General features: G+C 36.1%; 4 protein-coding genes across 5 annotated transcripts; 2 read left to right on the top strand and 2 right to left on the bottom strand.

Moving 5' to 3' along the window:
- Positions 1 to 259: 259 nt before the first annotated feature.
- Positions 260 to 3,073, bottom strand: LOC125205899. The gene is made up of 2 exons (XM_048105090.1): positions 2,792 to 3,073; positions 260 to 886 (listed from the first exon to the last, which is right to left on the bottom strand). The coding sequence occupies exons 1-2, from the start codon at positions 2,954 to 2,956 to the stop codon at positions 518 to 520; spliced, it is 534 nt and encodes a 177-aa protein (XP_047961047.1). The 5' UTR covers positions 2,957 to 3,073; the 3' UTR covers positions 260 to 517.
- Positions 3,074 to 4,046: 973 nt separating this feature from the next.
- Positions 4,047 to 4,946, bottom strand: LOC125199793. Its single transcript, XM_048097697.1, has one exon. The coding sequence runs from the start codon at positions 4,944 to 4,946 to the stop codon at positions 4,047 to 4,049; it is 900 nt and encodes a 299-aa protein (XP_047953654.1).
- A 939-nt stretch (positions 4,947 to 5,885) lies between these two features.
- LOC125204485 (phosphoacetylglucosamine mutase-like) lies at positions 5,886 to 9,638 on the top strand. Of its 2 annotated transcripts, none has more exons than XM_048103152.1 (10): positions 5,886 to 5,970; positions 6,068 to 6,153; positions 6,223 to 6,485; positions 6,739 to 6,858; positions 7,187 to 7,329; positions 7,423 to 7,665; positions 7,776 to 8,191; positions 8,270 to 8,445; positions 8,633 to 8,729; positions 9,237 to 9,638. In XM_048103152.1, exons 2-10 carry the CDS (start codon positions 6,093 to 6,095, stop codon positions 9,389 to 9,391), a joined length of 1,674 nt encoding a protein of 557 aa, XP_047959109.1. In that variant the 5' UTR covers positions 5,886 to 5,970; positions 6,068 to 6,092; the 3' UTR covers positions 9,392 to 9,638. The 2 variants fall into 2 exon arrangements, with proteins under 2 accessions (XP_047959109.1, XP_047959118.1); XM_048103161.1 differs by having other exon boundaries at positions 5,930 to 5,970; positions 6,065 to 6,153.
- A 3,605-nt stretch (positions 9,639 to 13,243) lies between these two features.
- LOC125199787 (low-temperature-induced cysteine proteinase-like) lies at positions 13,244 to 15,451 on the top strand (the record flags this gene model as incomplete). The annotated part of the gene is made up of 4 exons (XM_048097687.1): positions 13,244 to 13,727; positions 14,235 to 14,470; positions 14,539 to 14,679; positions 14,753 to 15,451. Coding segments are annotated over 4 exons (1,416 nt in total), but the record flags the coding sequence as incomplete, so codon positions are not given.
- Between the last annotated feature and the right edge of the window lie 9,123 nt (positions 15,452 to 24,574).

Genomic DNA, 24,574 nt, shown 5'->3' with positions numbered 1-24,574 from the left:
GTAGAATTTCATGAATTATTACCATTTATTAGTATTATGTGCAGTACCAACTTCTGCATTTTTTTCCCTAAATTAGGGTGGGGTGTCTGAGGTAGTAGCTGCTGAAGCAGTGTTCAGCGCTGCTATATCCGGCACGCGAGACAAAAATATTGTCATGTATATTGTCGACGATGGACGATGAACAGAACCAAACAATATCTACAAGAATCCGTAGTCCAACTACTTGCACACAAACTAAAAAGTTGAGCAACATACAACATAGTAATAGCACTCTGTATTATTTCATCCAGTAAGTCAATTTGATGATACAAAGTTGAAAGATACAAGGTATATTTCACATAAAATGGTTCACCAGAATCACCGGTACCCCGTTCAAGCACCCAACGAAAGAAAAGTGGTGCTCCGTTTTCAAGAAATTTCATTTCAAGGCACACTAATGGTAGGGCTAACATATATCAAGATCAGTACGTGCATCTCCAGAAATGAACACGACTAACCTTAACACGAGAAAGGTGACTCAGGCTTTATAACACCAGAAAGCATAGTGCTCCTCTTTACGTTGGTTGCTAACGAGACCCCCACACTGCAAGCAGACGAAGCTGCTCCCATCAGAGAATGCGTCAAGCATGACCTGCCTCCTCCCTGTCTCAGCAAGGATTGATCTCTCTTGAGGATCGGGTTCGATTGGCTCCTCCTCACTTATCGTTTGGTGGGATATTTCAGGCTGCAGAGGGATGGCCTCCGCAATTGCACATTCAGCAAACAGTGAAGCCAACTCATCAGCAGCAGAAGTGGCTTGAATTTTATTCCTGTATAGTTCTTGAGCACGACTCAGACCTTGAGATACAGCTATGTCTCCGCCTTGTATTTTCATAGCCATTATCACCTTCATAGAACATAAGTTAGACCCAGGATAGCCATAACGTTCTTCCAAATTATAAATGGTAACACGAAAATTCATTTTAATGAGCAAGAATGAAAATACATAAGGATAAAAGAAAAATTATTAACATATTAATTAGTACAAATACCATAAAAGAATTGTGGTAATGCAAATGACCTACTTTGTTCAGTCGATAAGTTATCAACCACCTAGCCACCTATTCATTTAAAAAGATCACATAATAGATAATGCAAATATTTTGAATTTAATAATCATATTGTAATATGAATGAAAAGCGATCAATATTATGAAGTCTTTGTCAAGCACAAAATGGGAGATTTAAAGGCTCACAAATCATTGGTGACAGCACAGCCTAGTACACAAAATCAGGAGTCAGGACATAAAAATGTTTTTCTACCAAAGAAGCCTGCACAAGTCATTTGTGACAGCCTTTTCTGGACAGCTTGCTGAATTAGATAACTTGTTTCGTGGATATATCTGGGGAACGCCAAGTCATAAAATGCTGGGGAAGTTAACAAAGTAAATAAAGAAACATAAATCAGTGCCTTGTAAAATCATTCACAAGAAGATCTGCAATCCATTTGATTTCCATCAGCATCCATTCTTATCTTCCTTTTTAAGAATCTTGGTTTTAAATAATATTGATTTAGTAATTTATTTCTGTAAAAAGTACTCAATTCTTTGAGTCATAAAACAACTTCCTTAGTTCAAAATACATGTAACTTTCATACACAACATGGCACTCTTAATCACCTGATTCATGTATCAGTGAACCCTATTAACCCATAGGGGTCACAATCTAGAGGATACTTATGAAATCATGTAACAGATTACTTTCCCAGCCGAACATTTTTTCTCTTGTAATATCGAACAGTTGGGGCAGTAAGGGGAGGCTCTGAATATCATGTAAGACATCCAGCACATAACACTGATGAATGCTTTCCAAAATATCAAGCCACTAATTTTGAATCACAAAACATCAGAAGATATGTCAAATTTACAGTGTGAAAGCATGTTCATCCTATTATTAACTCCAAACCAAGCCTAGAACTTATCCAAATGAACAATTGTGATAATTAAAATCTGTAACGAGATTTTCTAGATGCATGATGCATCATTCAGCTAACATACATGAGCATCCCTCATTTCGTCCATATCTATATGATTATGTTGGTCATGCCAACCTCACCAGCTTGCCATCACTAACAAACCATCACTCAAAGACACGTTCCAGCTAAGTGCATGGCGAATATGAATTTCACTCAAATAAGACTTAAGGCTTCATATACATGAGTTAGTTACACTCTAACAGCCACAATCACAAAGGTGTATCACATCTCTTCAAATTAAACTAAAGCAGAGCTACGCTTTTCTTTCTAGAATGCCCATCAATGCTATGATTCACCAATGCCATTAAAATTAAACCTCACAAAAAGAAACTCATTTGAATGGAGAAGTGAAGAAAGAAGGAAATGTAAAAGAAAACTCGGATTTTCAGTGACAACATGCTAGCAAAATGATTCAGAAACAACTGCCTACTGAGCATCAAATGTCTCCAATCCATTTTCACCAACAATAATCTATCTCATTTATATCCTCGAAGATAACTTCTCTATATTCAATAACCTATTTTCACAAACGCAAACAAATAAAGCTATATCACTAATCAATCCAATAGATACCACAAAGCATCACTCAGTTCACAAACATTGGAAAAAACACAAAAATCACAGCGAAAAACAAACAAATCATTCAAAATACACAAGTGCTTGAGAAGGTAAATTCCAACAATTGAACTGATCACAGCTGCAATCAAATTTGCATTCAAAATTAACAAAAAGTAATCAAAACATTAAGAAAATGAAAGCATACAAGGGCGAAAATTACCGCTTCCAGTGCCTGGGAAGGCTTGCCTTGATTAATGAGCTTGCGAGCCATCACCAGCAAATTCCTGATACCGTTAGGGTCAGAAGCGGGGCCGACCTCACGCGGCGGAGCAGACGGCGGAGCCGAGGCCTCCGCCTCCATCATGTCGGCGTCGCCACCGCTCATGGCATTACACTTCGGTTTCTCGATTCCTCCTTTTTACTGTTTCGCAATGATTTTCCTCTTTTTTGGGGGTAAATTAAATATTTTCGCAATGAAATGAAAGCAGATGTTTCCAGCAAATTCTGGTGAATTCAGTTTGATTCTGATGATTTTAATTCTTTTCGGGGAATTTGGGCCTACTTTATGCATCTCCAAATTGGGCCGGCCCACTTCATAAGAATACAATTGGGCCCTTAGACTATCCCCATTAGTGCAACCCACCCACCCGACCCAACCCAACCCAACCTAACCCAACCTCAATCAACTGTTAAATAAAATATTCATTTCTCTTTCATCCACGTATACAACCCCAACTTGTTAAAACTTTTACCTCCATCAATAACCCCAACTCAACCCCAATACATATTTTCTTTTTCATATACTTTCAATCAATATAAATTTTATATTTATTCAAATATATTAAAAAACTCATATAAAAATTAAATAAATTATTTTATAATTCAAATTTATAATAAAAACTATTACACATCCATATATAAGTGAAGTACAACATAATAAAAATACACAAATAAAAGAAATACGGTACAATAATAGAAAATAAACAAACCAAACTACAAACTAAAGTGAAAAATAAGAAAGATAATCAAATCATCTCGAAGGGCAATATGAGCTTCTCTATTGCGAAGTTGATCTCGATTTGTTATATAAGAAAACAAACTCCCGATCCGTTGAGTAGAGTAGCAAAAAGTTTCAGCATTTCCTTCTTGTGCTCTTGTAGGTGTATCTTCAAAAAACTCAGTAGGATCATAATAATTTTGATATGTATCACATTCATCTTCTACTATCATATTATGTATGATTATACAAGCAATCATAATTTTTCCCATCAACATCTTGTCCCAGACAAGACATGGCCTTCGCAAAAATGCGAAACGCGCTTGTAGGACTCCAAATGCTCGCTCAACATCTTTTCTGATAAACTCTTGAAATTGAACAAACAACTTATGCTTTTGAATTTGTGGAGAAGTAATTGACTTCACAAATACAACCCATGCAGGGTATATGCCATCGTAAGATAATATGCCATGTTATACTAATGACCATTTACTACATAATTAACATATGATGCTCGACCTTCTAAGACATCATCAAAAACAGGAGACCTATGGAGTAAATTAATATCATTGCACGAACCTGGAGTTCCAAAGAATGCATGCCATATCCGTAAGTCGTATGATGCAACAACTTCCAAAATGATCGTTGGTTTGCCACTTCTCCCTGTATATTGTCCAGCCCATGCGTTGGGATAATTCTTCCATTCCCAATGCATGCAGTCTATACTCCCAATCATGCCTGGAAAACCACGTTGATATGCTTCTGCTACATATAGAAGTCTAGCGAGATCTTGTTCAGTAGGTCTTCTAAGATATGTGGCACCAAAACATGAAATAAAACCTTCAACGAAATGTATTAGAGAATCTCTCGTCACCGTTGAACTCATCCGCAAATATTCATCAACGACATCGGATGATGTCCCATACGCCAACACCAGCATAGCTCCGATACATTTCTGTATCGATGACAAACTTTGTCTCCCTGTAGCATCGCGTCTCTCTTGAAAATACTCATCATTAGCAGTAACAACTTCTACAATCCGAAGGAATACAGATTTGTGCATGCGAAATCGGCGTCGGAAGACCTCTGGCCCATATGTCGGGTTGGGACTAAAGTAGTCATTAATCAAACGCTCAACACCAATCTCGCATTGCCTTTCACAATACCTTTTTCTAACTGTAGAAGCTTGAGCCCCTACAATTAGATTGTGATTGGTGGATAACATGTTCTCAACAATTGTATAGATTTGATGATTTTGTTGAGAAACTCGTTCTTCCCATTGATTGAGTGCTATGATATTTGAATCATCAGAACTTGAATCCGATGAAAGTGATGAGTTTTCACTAGAAGAAATTTTTTGGAGGTGGAATGAGTACATGGTGTTATCTTCAAAAAATTTCCACAGATTATTGTGACACTAAACCCCAAGAGATGTGAGACACAATTGCAGTAAAGCATGTGACATATCTAATTTTTGCACGATAAAGCATGCGATGACAAAACATTTGAGTGGCACTGCGATGCATGTGACATTTTAAAACTTTTGTAAGATAAAGAAGTAATGTTTGTAAAGCATGTGACACACAATTGCAGTAAAGCATGTGACATATCTAATTTTTTGCAGGATAATGCATGCGATGACAAAACATTTGATTGACACTGTGATGCATGTGACATTTCAAAACTTTTGTAATGCAAGTAGCACTGTGGTTCATATCTGCAAATGCATGTAATAAAGAACTGATGTTTGTGACATCTCAATTACTTTTGCAGGAATATGCACATGACACTAAAACTCGGGTCTGCAAATGCATGTGATAAAGTAATGATGTTTGTGACATCTCAAATACTTTTGCAAGAAAATGCATGCGTCACAAAAATCATATCTAAAAAAATGCATGTGATAAAGAAATAATCTTTGTGACATCTCAATCGCTTATGGATCGGGCCTAATCCCCTAATCACATCGCCGGTGCAACTAGAGGTGTCCATGGTTCTAGTTTTGAAAATTGCTGAACCGGAACCAAACCGCGAGGGTGTTTCGCGGTTACGGTTCCAACACTGTCGGTTTCGGTTCCGAATCGATGGTTTTTTTTGCGGTTTTTTCAGTTTTTCACGATTTCAAACCGCTGGTTTTTTCAGTTCCGGCTTGGATTCACGGTATTTGGCAATTCCGGTTTGGAACCTTTCGGAACCGGCGGTTCCCGCAGGATTTCGGTTCGAAAAATTTTGAACCTGAACCGAACCACGATTCAAAAATCAACAGTTTATGTTCGGTATCGTAACCGGCGGTTGCAAGTCGGTTTTAACCGCCGGATCGATAAAGCTTGGGCAGGTCTAGGTGCAACGCCTCCCCTTTTTCGCCGGCGCGGCGCCGCCTCCCGGCCACACGACGACTCCATGTAAATAGGTTTCATCAATTTTTTGAAGAATAATGCAATAGAATTTTCACAGCTATTCTTCATTCATATTTTGACTTCGACTGGCTTGATTCAGCAGTAAAGGAGCAAGGAAAGAGAAGAGAATGAACCAAGAGCAGCAATCGGCACTTCTCCGCTCTGCATCTCGCTTTCCCATACCCACAGGTGCCACACACGTTGTTCCTCTGCTTTGATTTCGGCATTGCGTTTTAATCAAAGCAATTTCCCTTGCAGGAGCTAAATTTTCGTATGGCACATCGGGATTTAGGGCGGATGCGTCGTTGCTGGAATCGACAGTGTTTCGCGTGGGGATATTGGCGGCTCTGCGGTCTATCCAGACGAGGTCGGTGATCGGGCTGATGATCACCGCTTCGCACAATCAGGTCTCTGATAACGGTGTCAAATTGGCTGATCCATCTGGTGGAATGCTCACTCAGAGCTGGGAACCCTTCGCCGACGCCCTTGCTAATGCCTTACATCCACATTCCCTTCTCCAGGTTCGATTGCTCACTCTCCTGATTCAATTAGAATAGTTCATGTCATATTTGAATCATAATTGTGATTGATTAGCTCTAACTGGGAAGAAATTAAGATGCATAAAGGTTTTTTTGCTAAAAATTTGTGATCTTGTGATTTTGATTTGGGAGAAGCTAGTTCTGAAATGAGATTCGGGCGGTTGTGAGATGCTGGCTTGGTGATGGATGTGTTTGCATTTGATAGTCATGTCTTATTTTGCTTATTGTGAAACAGTTGCTGGTTGATTTCATTAAGAAGGAAAACATTGTACTTGAAGGAGCCCCTGTATCGGAAGTTTTATTGGGAAGAGATACTCGGCCCAGTGGGGAGACTCTTCTCGAGGCCGCTAAACAAGTACTGCTCTGTTTTAATGTTACCATTTTTCTGCACTATATTCATGCAGTACTCTATAATTCTTAATCACCTGTGGTCAGTGGTCTATTTGTGAGAAGCATCTAACATAATGCTGCATTTGGATATCTATCTATTGTTTTTGTTTACATTGTATTTTACTGAAATTGGATAACTATCATGCATTCTCTTATCTGAAGAAGTTTCTAAACAAAACTTGCCCTTTTGTTTCGATTTCATATCAGACTTTAGCTAGTTAGTCTTTTCGTTTCGACCTATGGTTTTGTAGTTTAAAAGTACTTATGGGGGCAAGCTGATTAACTTTTATTAGGGCATAACTTCATTTATGGGCACTACTGCCTCAAATATGGGAATCGTGACAACTCCTCAACTGCACTGGATGGTTCGTGCAAAAAATAAGGGCATTGAAGCAACTGAACTCAATTATTATGACCAAATGTTGACATCCTTTAGGTTAGTTTTAGTATAAAGTATTAATGTGACAATTGGACTGAATTTGAGATTTCTCGTCAGAGGTGGCATTTATGTCTGTGTGTCACATCTCAGGTGCTTGTTGGATTATATCCCCCAACGAGATAGCACCCAAAATGTGAGTGATAAACTGGTTGTGGATGGCGCTGATGGGGTGGGTGGAGAAAAGCTTGAAAATTTGAAGACAAGGTTGGGTTATTTGACAGTTGATGTTCGCAATTGTGGTGGTGGTGTACTTAATGAAGGTGTAGGTGCTGACTATGTGCAGAAAGAGAAGATGGCTCCTCGCAATTTTGGCCCTGCTGATGCTGGCATGAGGTGAGCTATCTTCCTTACTGATCCATTAGTAAGTAAACCATGCGTTTTCAATAATTGTTAATGGGGACTGAAGCGTGGGACCCTGAACTTGTATGGTTTTAGTGTTTCAGGTGTGCCAGTTTGGACGGAGATGCTGATCGCCTCGTGTATTTCTATGTAATATCAAATAGTAATAAGATTGACCTTGTTGATGGGGACAAAATATTGTCTCTATTTGCTTTGTTTCTCAAGGAGCAATTATGCATTCTCAATGGACCCAATGATGGAAAGGCTTGCAATTCCTATAAAGCTTCTCTTGGTGTGGTACAAACGGCTTATGCCAATGGTGCATCCACTGATTACCTTAAGCAGATGGGACTGGAAGTTGTTATGACTCCAACAGGAGTCAAGTACCTGCACGAAAAAGCTGCCGAGTATGATATTGGCATTTACTTCGAGGCCAATGGGCATGGTACTGTCTTGTTTTCAGATGCTTTTTTGTCGTGGTTGGAGATAAAAAACCAGGAACTTACGTCAACATCACAAGGTGAAGTGAGTTCTTTTGTTACCTTTTATTCTGTGCTCACTTGCTTCTGATGAAGCAAATCTTCTGTTTTATTTCCAGATTCGGATCAACACAAGGCTGCTTTGAGATTATTGGCTGTAAGCAGATTGATTAATCAAGCCGTTGGAGATGCATTAAGCGGGCTGTTCTTAGTGGAGGCTATCTTGAAACATATGAGATGGTCTATCCATAAATGGAATGAACTTTATCAAGATTTACCTAGTAGACAACTTAAGGTTAGTTTCCCCTTACATATATTCTTGAATGTAATTTACCTTGTTTAAGTGTGAAATAGAAGAAAGTTGAAGGCTCCTACTCGAAAACGCAATATTTTTCATAGGACAATGTTTTCAAAATGAAAAAGCCTAAATTTGTTCGTTCGTGTAATATCATGTGGCTTACAATCTTCGTTCATTTATTCAGGTAAAGGTTGTTGACAGAACTGCAGTTATCACTGAAAAGGCAGAGACTAAAGTTGTGAGCCCTGCTGGTATACAAGAAGCTATTGATGCCGAAACTGGTAAGTGTATCGTGTTTATCTCGCAACACAATCTGAATCTCACCGTAATACTTGCTTAGCTGAAGCAATTTTTCCTTCCAAGTGTCTCCTGCAAAATGTTACATAGTTGGATAAAATCTGTAGATGTATAATGCTGCAAAATGTAGAGTAAGCTTTTTCTTAAACTTGTGTGGATCAATTTTCCTGAGCAAGTTCCTATTGCAACGACCCACCCTGCAGCTTTATCTCTTTCCATTTGGCAACAAAATACCCCCTTTTGATGTCGCCATTGTTTACTCCACCCTATTGCTTGCATCATCAGGAGAATTTTCTTCTAATTGCAAGGCCATTTAATTTAACACTTGTTGATTGTCAAGTTTTTTTGTTTGTATAAATGTTTATAATAAAATGGATAGATAGATTGGATTTCAATCTTCTTATAATGTTGAAATAAACATTCATTTAGTACTGAGGGTGTTCATGATTAATTTCTAGATCAAGACTCTTCCGACTCATTCTTATTTTCAGATAAATACCCAAAGGGAAGATGTTTCATACGGCCTTCGGGAACTGAAGATGTGGTAAGAGTGTATGCTGAAGCATCGAGCCAAGAAGGAGCAGACCACCTAGCTAATTCTGTGGTGAGGCTTGTGGAACAATATCTTGGATTCGGCCGTAGCTAATAAACCCACACTCCTGTTGAGCACACGCAGTTTCTACAATCACGAGACAACGGGATGAGATGTATGCACTGAGCTTGTAAATCCCATTCTCTGTCTTTAAACAGTCTTCAACTTGGTTGTTCCAACTTCCAAGAAAGACAAAAACCGATTTGAATAGAGGATCTCAAACTGCAAGAACGACATCAGACTGGATCGTGGTTTAAATTTTGGACCATGTCAAATTGTGGAAATCTACCTTTTTCTATAATTAATTTTGTCGAAATTGTTTAAAATCATCGTTAACCTTAACATGAAGACCAATTATTAGAGGTTGGAGAATTAGCCAGGGCTGAAACTAGAGGGAGAAATGAATAAAAATGGCTTCAAAAGATTAGTTTGAGAGTGGAAGAATAAAATATTAAAATGAAGAATAGAAAATATTTAAAAGGTCAAGAAAATGTCTTATATGATTATATGAATACTACTATGAGTATTATTATAGGAGTCCTCAAACTAATTAGGAGTGGATTACACTTGTATACTAATCCAACTTTCCTCACTCATCTGATGCGGGATGAGTTTGTTTGTAATCCAACAAAAATAGACCCTCTATCAATATTTTCTTTTTCTGTTCGCCTCTTGTCTTCGTCACATAAGTTTATGGTTATCAATATTTTTTTCTGCTCGCCTTCTCTTCGTCACATAAGTTTATATGGTTAACTACTTGAACAAAAAACAAATATGTGAGTGCTGACAAAAATTCAGTATCAAAATTATTCTGGAAACTTATAAGTAATGTATTCAGATATTTAAGAATAACAGGATAATTGTAACTATCAATTTATACTATGACGTGTATCATCACAAAACCCTCGCACATAACTCTGGATTTGCATAGATATTTATATGTTAATTGTATCATTACAAAACCCTCGTATTATAATATTTATCTGTATTTTCAATACTAGTACTACATTTGATCTCAAGTCCCTGTTGTTCTTCCAAACACGACTCAACAAATCATATCAATTATCAACCAATCAAATTACAAAAATCCATCAAGTGGGGACCGTTTTGAACTTGCAAGTTTAAGTCGAAGAAGCAAACCAGACAGATTTTTAGGTTTTTATGAGATAATTTAAATTTCGAACTTTGGATCTTAGTGTAGATCAATTTAAATTTCTTAAAGTGCTTTAGTTGTGTTTTAGTATTATGATTTGCAGTAACTTTGTTTTTTTCAAATTGATTGCACAATTTTAGGTTAATTAAGATGCATATTCTTTTTCAATTTTGAATACTCATTTTGGAAAAATGTCTAAATCTCCAACTCTAAATTTGCTATTCTACTATCATTATTAATACTAGTATTAATTTAGTGATATTATTATTATTATTATTATTATTATTATTAGCCCGCGTACTTTATTAGGGGGGTGGTGGTTAGTTTATTCATGTGCTTTAGTCGACGTTAGTAGTATATTCATTTTGTTTTATATATTTCATTTAATTTTAATACTTAAAATATTATATTAAAACTATTAAATATGCATATTTCATTTTGGTTAGAGTTGTTTTTTATCCGTTTAGCTTACTTCGACGCAAAATGAGGTTCCAGATGAAGAAAATAAGGCGGTATTACTATATTAGAATAATTCAATATATTTGTATTTATTCAATTAAGTCAGCTAATCACCAAAAAATAAGATTAGAACGATGAAACTTTAGAGCATGTCAAATCTTACACGTATTTGGTAGTACTCTTAACTCCTTAAATAAACAAGTTAAACATATAATATCTCATTATTGGTAAAATACCCGATTTAGGGCAACCAAATCGTACAAGTTGTGTCAGGTCAATCTGATTAATTACAACACAGCCCGAAATTGATATGTTAAAAAAATTTCCAATCCGATATAAACTCAACTTGCTACCTTCAAACTCAAACATATTTTGTGCATGACACAGACACAATAGTGATACGATACAATTTGAGTTAACACGACAAGATAACAATACACTTACGATACAAACATGATTATATTGCATGATTAAAACCTAAATAAGAGCATTAGTATTTTGTAAACATGATTTACAGGAATCCAAATACTAAAATTAAAATATTAGTGCAATTTTTAAAATGAACTAAACTAATTAAAACTATACTATTATTTTTTAATGGATTATTTAGATTCAACCCGAAATTATCGAATTTCAAATACGTGAATCCAATTAGGATATGAACCCAATAAATTTCGATTTATAAATCTTCTACGCATTTATATTAGATTTTTATGTCGGATTGGATAGTTGGCCGTAATAAATTTAATCATTTGATAGAAAGAGAGAAGAATGGATATGCAATGGACAAGTCATTTGCAATTCACCATGTGTATTATTCTCAACGTGGCCTTCTATTCATCAATCATTGATAACAAATACAATAAATGTGGTACCGTTGATATAATGATACTATGGTTGATATTCGATGTCAAGACTCAAGATCTCGAATTAAAATCTATTACTATAACACTTTAAATTTATATTTATTTAATAATCGAAAGTAATAATAATATAACTAAGTGTAATACTTGTGTTTCATATAACACCTTACTAGATAACTATACTTTCTAATTTATTTTCTACTTATAAAGATCAAATATAATCATAATAATTTTAAAAAATTTCAAAAAATAGCCATTGTTTTTGTAAATGAAAATCATGGAAAAAATCCAACCCCCGTCCAGTCTCTTAAAGAATCCCACTTTTTATATATAATTATTATATTTAAATAAAAATTTTAATGTAAAATTATCCTAGTAGTATTATGAAAATAAGGACTTTGAAACAATGCTTATTTTAATGCGAGGTTGATAACGTAAGAGAGACAAAGAGGAGGAAAAGTAGTTAAAATGTGTTTATGAATTGTGATATTAACCGTATATGTGCGGTGATAGTTTTTTTCCAAAGTAGAAAGTAATATAATTTTTAATGGTAGACAAAAATGACAAAATTGAATCTTTTTTTGGGAACAAATAAAATATAAGAGAACTCCTAGGTTATATGATTAAAAATAATAAATAAATTGTACATTGGAGAAAATATGTTATTGCATAATGTTATAGTACTAGTAAATAAACATGAGTATTAAATTTTAAGGATATTGATCTCTAAAATCATGAACTTTTTGTCAAATTTTAGTATTTTCTATAAATTTTAAAATTAGTATAAAATATCACAAATTTTACATTTTGTTTGTTATTTCTCATGACAGGTCAATCATCATATACAACCAACTTCTGTGCATTTTTTATCCTATTTGGTACTACTAAATTAATGTGATTTTTTATAGAGCTTTTTATCCAACTTGTCACGAACTTAATAGATAATCTAATTTATCATAAATATTTCACGATTGTCCACGTATGATAAATTTTTGCCAAAAATATCTTATTTGGACTGTCATGAAAAAAAACAAATAAAACACTTATAAAATTGTGATTTTTTAGACCAATATTAAAGTTTGTAGGAAATACCAAAATTTGACCGAAATTTATGACCAATATCTGTAAGTTTTACATGTGAGACAGACTGTTATGCCCAAATAAAAATTTGCGTAAAAAATCAAGCCAAACACAGCTTTACCATTTGTCGTCTACCAACAAGTCCAATTTACTTCATCTACCGTAAAAACACTAAACGCAGCTCAAAATTCATTTCCACACACCAAAACTTGCCCAGCAAAGCCTTCTATGAAAAAGTGTTCAGGGCGTGGAAAGCAATTTTGGAGTGCGTTTAGCAACATCTAAAAATATCAGTATTTTAATTTTTTAACAAAAAAAGAAAAGGAAAAACATATTTTGGAATTTATATAAACACTTCAAAATTTCAGTTCTCCACAGTTCCATACACCATCAACAATGGCTTCTCCTCTTCTCCTTCTCTTCCTCTCTCTCTCCGTCCTCTCCGCAGCAGCTCTCGCTTCGGACGTGCCGATCGTCGCGAAGCGCTCCGACGACGAGGTGAGGTCGCTCCACGCGGCGTGGATGGCGGAGCACGGCAAAACCTACAACGCTCTGGGGGAGAGCGAGAGGCGGTTCGAGATCTTCAAGGAGAACTTGCGCTACATCGACGAGCAGAACGCGCTGCCGAACCGGAGCTACAGGCTCGGAACGAACCGGTTCGCCGATCTCACCAACGACGAATACCGGAAGGCTTATCTCGGAACCAAATTACCTGACCGCAGCCACCGCGTGAAGAGCGATCGCTATGCGCCGAAGCTCGGCGACGCCTTGCCGGATTCCGTTGACTGGAGAGAGAAAGGCGCCGTCGTTGGTGTCAAAGACCAAGGCAGCTGCGGTATACTCTCTCCCTCTCTCTCTCTCTCACACACACACACACACAGTGTTAGTTAGTTTGTTGCTTTGACTGATGAATGACTGATGATTTCAGTAAATCGTAATTTAGCAAAGTGATTGCAGTTAGGTTCTTATAATTTTCTAGTAAATTAGTAGTGGATTATTTGGTATTGTGAATTAAGTTGCGGAGGAGATCCATTTTGGTGGTGGTGAAAGGATAAATTGCGTGTGGATTATGAATTATCCCCAAATTGAAGATGAACGGTTTGTGTTTGTGGAATTGTTTCACATAGAGAAATATCTTCTTCACTAATGCTTACCTACCAATCCAATGCATGATAGTACTATCATTTATGTTGTGGACCTAACACCTTTTGTAGCTTTGGACCACTTTATTACCTATTGATTAGGACGAATCATCCAAATATTTTTGTGTAGAGTCTAGAGGTTGTTCCCTTTGATCATTGATCAAGTAGAATTTTCACAAATGCGTGTTGGAATTGTGAAGGGAGTTGCTGGGCTTTCTCCACAATTGCTGCTGTGGAGGGAGTAAACGCCATTGTAACTGGCGATTTGGTCTCGCTCTCGGAGCAAGAGCTTGTGGATTGTGATACCTCCTACAATGCCGGATGCAACGGTGGTTTGATGGACTATGCGTTCCAGTTCATCATTAAGAACGGCGGTATTGATTCTGATAAGGACTATCCATACACCGGCAGGGACGGGAGATGCAATCAGAACAAGGTTAGTAGATTGAGTAATTGAGAGAGCAGTCATCTAACTGCACTTAATTCTTGGTTGATTCATTGCAGAAAAACTCCAAAGTTGTGTCGATTGACAGTTACGAAGATGTTCCGGTGAACAATGAGGCCGCGCTGCAGAAGGCGGCTGCCAGCCAGCCAGTGGCTGTTGCCATCGAAGCCGCAGGGTGGGACTTCCAGCTGTATCAGTCAGTAAGTATACATGACTTGAAAACATGTAATGGTGAAGTGAAACATGCGCTTATGGTTTTTTTTTTTCCTTCAGGGTATCTTCACAGGGTCATGTGGCTTGTCCTTGGACCACGGCGTGAACGTGGTCGGGTACGGGAGTGAGAACGGGTTGGACTACTGGATCGTGAGGAACTCGTGGGGCAGCGCCTGGGGGGAGAAAGGGTACCTGAGGATGCAGAGGAATGTGGCGGCGAAGCAAGGCCTCTGCGGGATCGCAGTTGAGCCGTCTTACCCGGTCAAGAAGGGGCCCAACCCGCCCCCGGCCCCCCCTGCTCCACCATCCCCGCCCGCCCCGGTGGCGCCCCCCACCACGTGCAGCAAGTACTACGCGTGCCCTGCAAGCGAGACCTGCTGCTGCATCTTCCAGTTCTTCGGGATGTGCTTCGAGTGGGGATGCTGCCCCCTCGAGGGCGCCTCGTGCTGCAAGGACCACAGCAGCTGCTGCCCCCACGACTACCCTGTCTGCAACGTGCACGCCGGCACCTGCTCCATCAGCGCCAACAGCCCGCTCGGGGTTAAGCCGATGGTGCGGACGCGTGCTAGGCCGATCGCGAGCTATGCTAGGGACGCTGCGGTTAGCAGCATCTGAGGGAGCTCGGACCGTGGGCGACCTTGCGAGAGCTAGCCGACGGCCGCGATTGTTTAGGGTCGCGATTTTTATGTATGATTCTGGATATTTATGGCTCTACAAACTCATTTATCTCACTATGTATGTATGCTAGTTGCTAAGTTAGTCCGCTTGAAAATCATAGCCTGCATAGATATTAAAAAAAAAACAATTGGCAAAACGTGATTTTTCAATAAATATACATATGTAATATACATAATTATAAATTGATAACTCTTTGAGCGTACATACATAGAGCTATCTTGGATCGTGACTCTCCTCTAATAAATTGAACTGTGGCGGGCAGGCTAGGGCTTGATGGGCATCGTTGGGCTGTCCAAAGACCACCACTTTTTCTCTTCCACTGACTTATTAAACTTACAATGTCCACTAAAAGTAGAAGCCATGCTGTAGTGGACAGAAGGAGTATGTCGAAAATCATAAAGTGCACGACCTAATGCTCCTTGATCACAAGACACGACGGACAACTTTTGTAGAGCTGTAGCATTTCTAACAAAGTGCAAAGCCAATTCTCGTTCCCAAGTAGAACCCAAATATCCTGTGATTTCCAAATACTTTATCGGCAACTCTGTCTCCCCCGATTCTCTAAAGTACTTTACATACATGTCACACCTTTGAGTTATGTCCCTCATTTTCGAAGCACACATCTTATGTAGAAACTGGAATACAAATTGAAATACGCATCAGTCAAACAACTTAATGCATGAATGAATCCAAATGAAAAATGGCTACTAATTAAGCAATACTTACCTTTATCACAAGTTTTTATAATGAACCACATGATTCAACCAAACAACGCACATAGCTTAAGAGACCGGAATCATAGGCACAATCCTGTATATCAATAACCAACTCCAAATGTTGTATATTGACAAAAGTAACCCCTAACAACATATGAGGAAAAAGATCCATCTGCAAATTAAAATTAAAATCAGATACAATAATATTTGATATTAATAACACACGCATAAACACAATGAAAATAAAAAATACTTACTGTAGGCGTAGTTGATAGGCACATTAGTTGAAGTTGGTCACATATGCAAGATGGAATTCTTTCAACGAAGTCAGCAAGTATGAATTGAAGATCACTTACTTGCAAATCGAGCTTGGTAAGCTTCGGAACATTACTAAGTTGGAAGGCACATTCACTCCACAAATCATAGAGCTTCAAAGAAACCAGGTCAATCGCATCGCGAATAACAATAGATTCAACTCCCATAATGTTGGATAACTTTACACACTTTAGTTTTGAGAGGCCAACAATAGAGACATTTTTCAACTTGGAAGGTGATTCAATTGCCAAACATTCAAGAGAAAGGCACATGGAGACCAAAAGTTCAAAGTCTAGATCAGTCATTGTAATTTCACTTACATACAAATCTTTAATGCATTCAAGACCATTTATATTTGGAAATCTAAGAAATGGATACTCATGATAATGCTGATACACACCATATAAATGAATTATTTCGGCTTTCTTACTTAGAGCAAAATCGAACCACTTCTCAAAATTTCCACAGTCACCTTTATAATCGGACATATCTACAGCCAACTTTTTTATTCGGCCGCATCTATGTGAATCCAAGACATGGTCGACCATACTTACGTAATTTGATAAATCGTGAATCCCACTTCTATATTTTGGGAAATCGAGGTGATCAACGTAGTGATGGAGATGTCGCCAGCAAGTCGATAGTACGCTAGTCGAAGTAGCTTCTTTGATGTTCAGCCAGGAAATTATAGATATCAGAATATCACTAGACAATTGGCTAATTCTATCTTCATGCACCATCTGCAGTATTTCAAATATTATAAGAAATCTATCCAATAAAAAAAAAAAGAACAATAAAACGAGACTAGACATTCGCATAGATGATAAATATTCAAGGATTGATTGAGTAAACGAACCTTGGGCATTCTTCACGGCGATGGACCTTCAACGAACGAACTTATAAAATCTTGAAAGTAGAAACAATACGTTATAAAGTATGCAACAACACCGTTTATAGATACATGGCTACCATTTCACATCATGGAAAAGATAATCTTTTTACAATAATAATAAATAAATTAAATATTAGAGTACATAAAATCAAATAATACTATACAAATTAAAATAAAAATATTCGGATGCTCAAAAACTAAATCTTAACTGAAATAGGATTTTGATACCGCATTATGTATGCTCTATATTAGAGTATTATTTAGCATAATCTATCATCGTATCTATTTTTGTTAATTATTAGGATTGGATTATATTTGATTCTTAATCTTGATATCTCTCTATATTTCTCTAGGCATTCTATTTCTTTCTTATTATTTTAATATCAAAGCTAAACTCTTTTTTAAAAAAATTAATAATGATCCTTAGCTAATTGATAATAGAATGGGGGCAAGAGTTGATGGCTATAACAATTAATTAACCCTCTCTTTTAATCGTACGATATAACATTGAATTAATTACTGCCAAACTTAACTGCCCTTTATTTGATATATTAATTAATAGTTTAAATTACGGAAAATCCTAAATGTCTTATATATACCATTTTAAAGGAGAAATATTCGACCAGAATTGAAAATGGACTATCACGTCAGTTACATTTTTTTTAATGTTACTCAAAACATCCTATTTTCAATTTTCAATTTTAATTGGGCCTATTCCGTTAAACGGGCCTATTTGGGCATTCCATGAGCATAAGAGCATCCGCAACGCTGCCTCGTTGCGGACTCGATCTCGTCTCGACGAGACGAGACGGCATCGAGACAGCGTTGCGGCTCCCGTCTCGTCTCGACGAGACGAGATGTCTCGACGCCCGACGCGTCCCGGCGAGGCAAGCCTCGAGCTCGCGAGACACGCGCCCGGCACCACGTGGCGCGCGCGGGCTGCTGGCGTGACGCCCACTCGCCGACCCGCGAGTGGGCGTCGGATTTATGACGTCATAATTCAATTTTTTTTAAAAAAAATCAGATTTTTCAAAAAAAAAATAATAATAAAAATAAAAAACGGTAATATTAGCGTTGAACGGTAATATTTTTAATTTTTTTTTATTTTTATATATTCTATATATATTCTTCTCCATTCTCCATTTTACACACAAACACACATTCATTCTCTCATCTCTCTTTCTTTCCTCTCCAATCACTTCTATAAAATCATTCCTTTATTTTTTTCTTCTCCCAAATTTAATCAATTATGGATCCATTTGAGCAAATGCGTCGAATAATGGAAGAATCGCTAGAAGCAGATCGACGTAGGGAGGAGGAAGCCGCCGCGCCTCCTAGGCGACGCCGGACATACATCCACCGTAACCGGGAGGAAGCCGCCGCAAGGTTGGAACGTGATTACTTCAGTCCGAACCCGGTGTGGGGAGATATCTACTTCCGTCGCCGTTTCCGTATGTCACGCCCGCTATTTTTGCATATCGCGAATACATTGGCGGCACGGGAAGAGTTCTTCAGAGAAGGGTTCGACGCTGTTGGCCGTCCTAGCCACACGACGCTCCAGAAATGTACTGCGGCTATCCGTCAGCTTGCTACTGGACAAACGGCGGATGCGTTCGACGAATACCTGCACGTCGGAGAATCCACTGGGCGACTTTGTTTGTTGAACTTCTGCAAAGGCGTCCGGGCAGCCTTCACCGCCGAATTTCTGAAGAAGCCAACCACCGCAGATTGTCAGTTTCTGCTCCGTCTTCACGAACAAGTGCACGGATTCCCCGGGATGCTCGAGAGTGTCGATTGCATGCATTGGCAATGGAAGAATTGCCCTGTGGCGTTGAAGGGGTCATACACGAGCGGCCACAAAGGCACCCACCCCACCGTTATACTCGAGGCCGTCGCCGACTACCGGCTATGGATTTGGCATGCGTATTTCGGGGTCCCCGGCTCGAACAACGACATCAACGTGCTCAACAACTCCGACCTCTTCGCTGAAGTTCTGAATGGTAAAGCGCCGGCCATCAACTTCGTCGCTAACAATCGCCAGTATAAAATGGGGTACTATCTTGCCGACGGCATCTATCCGAAGTGGCCAACCTTCGTGAAGACGTTCAACAGGCCTACGGACGAAAAGCAGTCTCTTTTTGCGCAGAAGCAAGAGTCTGCTCGCAAGGATGTGGAGAGAGCGTTCGGGGTTCTCCAAGCTCGATGGAACATTATCAAAGCCCCGGCTCGACAGTGGTTTATGGAGAATATGGTCGACATCATGTATACGTGCATAATCTTGCACAACATGATTGTCGCCGACGAAGGACCTGAGGCGGGAAATTGGTTCGACCCTGAAACCCCGGGAAGCTCAACCGCAAGTAGTCCACCTCCAACGGGAGTGCATCCGTCTTTGCAAGAGCGGTTGTCTATTCGGGCAAGGACACGTGATTCTACCGCCCACGCCCAACTCCAGGAGGATCTAATGGAGCACATTTGGGCAAAATTTGGCAACCATTAGATGATCGTCACTAGAGAACTCCTTCTTCTGCTTCTTTGCCTCCATTTTTTTTTATTTGAGTTTAAGTGTGCAATTTGTAATTTCTAGTTTTTTAATTATGTCTTTTTTTATTTTTTTAGGTATTTTAAATTGTAATTTTATTTTATTTATAATGAAGTGTGTTTTTTATTAATTGAATTTGTTGGAATTAAAAATAAAAAATGAAATTGAATGAATAGTTAAGAGATGGAGGGTTGCAGAGATGCTGTCTCTTAGTTAAGAGATGAGCTGAAAAGTACAGTGGGGCCCATGAATAGTGAAGAGATGAGACGGTTAAGAGACGGATAAGAGATAGCGTTGCGGATGGCCTAATAATTTGGGTATTTTTATTTTCAAATTTGTATGTGTGTATATATGATATTTAATTAGTTTCAATTGAAATATGAAATCTATCTATATCTATATCTATATCTATATATTAAGGCGAGATTTTGGACATTTTGAATAATAATTTTGTGTAAGGAAGGTAAATGAAATGCAATTAAGAAAAGCTGAAGTGTTACTTATGCCCAGAGGAAGAAGTAGAGGGGCAAAGCTCCATTTATATCACTAAGCAATTTTTTTACAGCCGGCTAATCACACAAATAATGATATTATTAGGGTAGCCAATTAATTAATAGCATTAAAAACGTTAGGGTAGCCAATTAATTAATAGCATTAAAAACGGCCATCATATTAAATTGTGCATATTATAATGACTAGTATCACACCCGTGCGTTGCACGATCCATTCGATTTTCCTAGTACTTATTTTATATTGTGAAATAATTTTCGAATTGATACACATATCATGATACGAAATCTAAAAGCATAAAATATATACTACAAATTTATTATATAAATATATAAAATATCTACAGTTAAATATTAATTTTACTTAGATTCAAAATATTCGACAAATGTAGTATAATTTATAAATCTTTTATCACTATAATGAATTTATAAATAGTACAAATTTTCAAAAAATATACTTAAATCTTTGTGACTATAATTATCATGATCACACCATTATATACTTATTAAAACATTAATTTTAAAATTAAGATGTCTTATTTTTTTTCTTATACTTAAATAACATAACTATTTCCAACAATTTATTTTATTTGCTTAACAAAATTTAGGATATATGTTTAAAAAGCTATATATCATAAAATCAACAAAAGCCACAAAATTGTTAATGATAACTAATAAATTATGTTATAGAAATAAAATATAATTGAGCGAAAAAAATGATTAAAATTAAAATACTATTAGACAAAAATTTCATTTCATATTGTGACTTACTACGATACAAACTATAAAAATTAGGTAGAGAATAAAACTATTAGACAAATCATCAATACATCAATACAAAAATTATTTTATAAATACATAATGGATCATCACAAAATAACAAACCTATGGTAAATACCGATATTGTACATGTATATAATTCGTACCATAAATTATAAAACCTACTAAAACATAAGATGATTAAATCAATACATTAATATAGTACAACACAAATAAATCAAATAATCAACCATCCATTCTCATACTAAATATAGAAGAATCCAACACCTGCATGATAATTACCAGTAAGATTTGCCGGACAACGAATGATGCCACCAATGCCCCATCTTCCATTCAGATTTCTACATATCTTCTACATAATCAATTTAAACAGGGAAACATCAAAATAAATCTCTACGGTTGACTATCCTACATCCTCCAACACCATACATCAAAACTTTATAAAAGAAGAATCCTAATAAAACTAACCCCTATAAGATAATTAAACATAGAGATAGTAAGACTGATATATCATGGATTGTTTTTGACAAAATAATGTGTTAATTACATCATTTTTTTGTGCAAGATCAATCGATGAAAAAGCTACAAACTCACGGCAGAAAAAGGTAATTTTAAATATACCATGGATACTCCCTTTTATAGCCTTCATCTACGGAAATAAATATTCAATATGATTGTATCATTTACTCCCTCCGTCCCGTTTTAACAGTCCCATTGACTTTTCTGCACTCTTTTTGTAAAAATGATAAAAAAATAGATAAAAAGGAGAAATGGTAAATTAAGAGAGAGAATAATATAGAGATGAGTCTTATCTACATTATTGTCTCTCTTACTTTACCATTTCTCTACTTTAACTATTTTTTATTATTTTTACAAAAAGAAGGCAGAAAAGTCAATGAGACTGCTAAAGCAGAACATATGGAGTATTATTTAAAAACACACCATTATTTAGTGAGAAAAGCGTTTAAAAAACGCTTACAACCATTTTCATTCATATTTAAATTTTAGATATAATCGGTTATTCAAGAATTTAACGTACATATTAACGTTTGAAAGTTAATGCTGAGTCCAAGGAGATCAATATCTAAAAGGAAAATGGAGCTACACAATCTTAGAGGCAACTAATAGCAAAAGATTAATACGGAGTAACACTTTGCAAGGATAAACGGCTTAATTAATTAGTTTAGCTAAACGGTTAACATATTTAATGTCCATATAATATAATTAACATCCAAATCTCGCCTAATGATAAAAATCAAACTATAATATAATTGCATTTATATCCCTTATATGAAATAATTATTCAAAACACCTCAAAACTCGCCATTTATATATTGATAGATTATTGTCATCTAAGTATAATTTATAAATGCCTAATACAAATTGAACGGACTCATAATACATAGAAATAAGAATATTAATTGAAATGAAGAAACTCTTAAACAAATTCTATAAATAACGGCAATCAAATATTTCATTTCATTGCCTATAGCAACAACCAAAGCTTTGCATTGATCTATGTATTTCATCTCTGTTGAAAATGAAAATACAAATATAATTAGTTGATTTTATTTTCCCTCTTACTCCCTCCGTTTCATAGTAATGGAGGCGTTTCTTTTCGTCACGAAGATTAAGAAAATTTGTGTTACTAAAGTGGAAAATGAAAAAGGTAGAGAGATGAAGAGAAAATAAAGTAAGAGAGATTAAAGTAGATGTGTAAAAATATGTTACTTTTACTAAAAAGGGAAATGACTATATTACTATGGAACGTACCAAAATGACAAAATGACTCTATTACTATGGAACGGAGGGAGTATTAGTTAGTGTTAGCCTTTTTCCTAGCCTATATAAAAGGCAATTATTGTAATTTGTAGAGAACTTTTCCAAAATGTAGTCCATAATAAAAAATTTCCCTTTTTTCTCAACTCTCTCTATCGAAATTTTTTCCCAATTTTTACAGTTTCTTCATCCTCCATTAATGGAGGTTCCTTCATCCAATTTCTTCTATATTTTCAACAATCTTGAATTTTATTTTTGTAGAGCAATTACAGAGTGAAGAGTGAAATTTGATGTACATTTGTTTTCTCTGATTTGATAATGTTTCTTCTCTCTCTCTTAAAATTTCTGATTAGAGATCGCATGCCTAATGTGAATGAGTTCGTGCAACTTTTTTCTTATTCTTCCTAAAATTTTTGTTGAAAAAATTTATCTGATTTTACTATGTTCGGAGTAGAAATTTAGATAATGGATAAAAATCCAGAAAGAGAGTGACATACCTGATTTGAATTGCGGGGAACTAAGGAAGACTTTGACGAGGACAATGGGCATCTTATATTAGGTTAAATTTGTATTTAAATTGGCTTTATTTCTACAGTGAACATTCAAAATTTTATTTCATTAAATTCTCAAATATGTGTAAAGGTACTGAATTTGTAATCGAGAATAGTTAGTGATATAAACTTTTATTTCATTAAATTCTCAAATATGTGTAAAGGTACTGAATTTGTAATCGAGAATAGTTAGTGATATAAACTTTTCTACAACTAATTGTGAATTAATTTGTGAAACAAACTCTTACAATAATTAAAAATCAGAGATGAGAAAGTAGATCAGTTATAGGATATACTGTATCTTTTTTTTTTTTTTTTTCCTGGAGATAATATCAGTTTGATGTAGAATTTGTTTTATAGCTGAAAGTAGATTAAAAGCTAGAATTCCGATTATAAAGACATAATCAAGAAAACTTTGTTATAACTCTAAATTAGTTACGCAATTTTAGCCATTTATACTATTTACCCTAAAGTTATAACATCGTGAAAATAGCTTTCTAAGGTTTTAAGAATCATCAAATTTGACTTTATATTAAGTGTAGATATAGATTACTTATGTATTTAAATAAAATTTTCCTCTACATTATGTATTCCAAAATTAATATAAAAAATTATATACGTTTATTATTACTAAATATAATTATTATTTAAAACCCATACAGTAAATAATTACTTCTATCAAATGTATGCATTTGCATATACAATCACTAAATACATTTATAGTTTTAGACTCTGTATAAATATTTATAGTTTTACACATTCTCCGTTTCCAGTTTCCCTATGAAATTCATTCATACCTTGTAGTTGTATACGTTTAACACCATCTATTGACGTTATATTTGAAATCAATCTCTCTCTGTACTAATTACAACTCTATCGTATACATTAAAGAATCATGAAGAATTAATGTATAGTTCAATTCACCAATCACTAAAAGAATCATTCAAAAAGATGATCCATTGTCATTCGATATAACTGCTATTTTGCTCAGATAACATAACATACGCGATTAAAATCAATATAACTGACATGCATCGCCTTCTTCGTCATCAGATGATTCAAAATCAGAATAAAAAAGCGAGCCGCCAACTGGAGATTGTATCTCATCCAATATTTGCTC

This window comes from Salvia hispanica, chromosome 1, assembly GCF_023119035.1.
Source record: "Salvia hispanica cultivar TCC Black 2014 chromosome 1, UniMelb_Shisp_WGS_1.0, whole genome shotgun sequence".
Lineage (NCBI taxonomy): Eukaryota > Viridiplantae > Streptophyta > Magnoliopsida > Lamiales > Lamiaceae > Salvia > Salvia hispanica.
Note: the sequence above shows the minus strand (reverse complement) of the source record. Positions and strands in the feature narration are given on the sequence as shown.

Coding starts and splice junctions, on each gene's coding strand:
- LOC125205899 (XM_048105090.1), bottom strand. CDS start 2,956: ATGAGCGGTGGCGACGCCGACATGATGGAGGCGGAGGCCTCGGCTCCG. Junction 887..2,791: donor CTTCCCAGGCACTGGAAGCG/GTAATTTTCGCC, acceptor TGTTCTATGAAG/GTGATAATGGCTATGAAAAT.
- LOC125199793 (XM_048097697.1), bottom strand. CDS start 4,946: ATGTACTCATTCCACCTCCAAAAAATTTCTTCTAGTGAAAACTCATCA.
- LOC125204485 (XM_048103152.1), top strand. CDS start 6,093: ATGAACCAAGAGCAGCAATCGGCACTTCTCCGCTCTGCATCTCGCTTT. Junction 6,154..6,222: donor TCGCTTTCCCATACCCACAG/GTGCCACACACG, acceptor TTTCCCTTGCAG/GAGCTAAATTTTCGTATGGC. Junction 8,192..8,269: donor ACTTACGTCAACATCACAAG/GTGAAGTGAGTT, acceptor TTTTATTTCCAG/ATTCGGATCAACACAAGGCT.